The 1,841-nt window shown below is 48.3% G+C and overlaps 1 protein-coding gene across 1 annotated transcript in view; it reads right to left on the bottom strand.

Moving 5' to 3' along the window:
• Positions 1-325, bottom strand: part of BIN3 (bridging integrator 3) — a gene marked incomplete at both ends in the record, with an annotated part of 24,058 nt that extends 23,733 nt beyond the window's left edge. The window contains one exon of the mRNA XM_009702901.1: positions 277-325. Within this exon, the coding sequence (XP_009701203.1) occupies positions 277-325 (49 nt within the window). The remainder of the gene's footprint in view (positions 1-276) is intronic.
• Between the last annotated feature and the right edge of the window lie 1,516 nt (positions 326-1,841).

Genomic DNA, 1,841 nt, shown 5'->3' with positions numbered 1-1,841 from the left:
CCCCCCAAAAAAAAATAAATCCATAAAAAACCAACCCAAAACGAAACGGATCCCAAACCAAAATACCCTCCCTTGGTTGGGGCTCCCCCTCAACTCCTCGCACGAGGAACCGAGCGCCGGGCACACGCGGCAACAGGTTCTGCTCGCTCACATCTCCCTCCCACGCGCGCGCACACGCACACGCTCGCAAAATGGGACGAGTCAAAAGTGCCGGCTTGACTCATCAGCCACATGATCAAAGGCTGGATCTAAAAAAGGGGGAACTGGTTTACTCACTGTCTTGGGTACAATCTGTTTCTTGGGCTGCCCGATCTTGAACGGTATCCTGGAAAAGAGAGAAAAAAAAGGAACGTGTAAGCAAGCGATGCTGGCCTCAAACAGCCCAGCCTCGCGGGTCTCCTCCTCGGTGATGGGTTTTGGGGTGAGCAGGGCTTGTCCTGGGGCAGCTGCACCCCTTTCCGTGCGGCGTGATCCCTTCTCCGAGAGCCGCAGCCTCCCCTGAGCTCTGCACCTCCATCTCCAGCCGCAGCACATCCCTTTCCCCACCCTCCCACCGTCCTAGCAAGGCAAATAAAAGCGATGGATGCTCCAGGCATTCCTTGGCAAAATAAACGCTGAAGAACATGCTATGTTTAAAAACAAATCCGAAGGGGAGGGGAAAAAAAAAAAAAGAAAAAAGAAAAAAAAAGAAAAAAACCCACTAAACACCCAAACCCTGTAAATATTTAGAAAAAGGATATTAAAAAAAGTAACAACCCGAGTGTGTGGAGCTGTGAGCTGCTTCAAAGGATTTCTCTGATACAACAGCTGTAGGAGCAGCTCACCTGCCAGCAGAACAGCCTTCATTCTTAAAATCTTTAATATGGTTGCTAGTAAAATCTGGGTTACCTGAATGATTTTCCCCACGCAAGCTAGCTCAAAGGTGAAGAGTACTCAAAATAAATTACACAACATATGTAAGGGTGGCTGGGTCAGATGGGTACAGCCATGCAGCCATCCTGAAAATAATTGGATTTCTTTCACCTATCAGTATAATAAAAACTCAGGAATTCAACTGCTGTTTTCAATGTATTTAATTAAGTTAAAGAGGTACTGCTTCGTTAAAGCAGCTCATCCAAAATCTCCCAACATTTTCTGCATCACGCTGCTTTAACTAAAAAGAAAAATATCGGTCTCGTAATGAAATGCAAGTATCTTTTCCCAGAGATGCATCGCCTAGAACATGCCTACAGCTCAGCGGCATCGCCATCGCATCCCAAACCCGCACCAGGCATTTCTTGGGAAGGTGTCCGAGTCCTCTCTTGGACCACTCCAAATTCTCACCCTGTTACCCAAAGTCTAAGGTAATAATATGCATTTTAGGACTCTGCCTTGGCCACTGGTCACGCTGCCTCCCAAGCTGGCTTTTCTCCCTGCCGGGCAGCAAACCCATACCTGGTTCTCCGTTTGCTCCTCATCAGCTTTCCTGATGAATTCCCCCGTACCCGTGCTGCTCTAACACCGCTCGATCAGACAACTGGAACCCCAGAAAACATTTTTTATTAGCGCAATATGCTGTAAAACCCAGCTATGAGCCATGCCACATGATGGGAGAAAGTGCTTGCGACACAACGACACGCCACCCGCGCAGACGAAGCAAAACCAAGATTCTCCAACAACCCGATCCCTCCCGGCCTCGCTTCTGCCCATCTTTGCCGTTGTTTTCAAACCAAGGGTGTAATTAGCCACCGGTAATAAATCGGGGTTGCAACCCCTGCGTCCCTCCCGAGCACCTCAAGGAGCGCAAGGCAACCTGAGTCACCAGGTTTAAATTTAAATTTTTCTGGAGAACTTCCTGTTTA

This window comes from Cariama cristata, unplaced genomic scaffold (genome assembly GCF_000690535.1).
Source record: "Cariama cristata isolate BGI_N322 unplaced genomic scaffold, ASM69053v1 scaffold9306, whole genome shotgun sequence".
Taxonomy (NCBI): domain Eukaryota; kingdom Metazoa; phylum Chordata; class Aves; order Cariamiformes; family Cariamidae; genus Cariama; species Cariama cristata.
The sequence above is the reverse complement of the archived record's forward strand: the minus strand, read 5'-3'. Positions and strand labels throughout refer to the sequence as shown.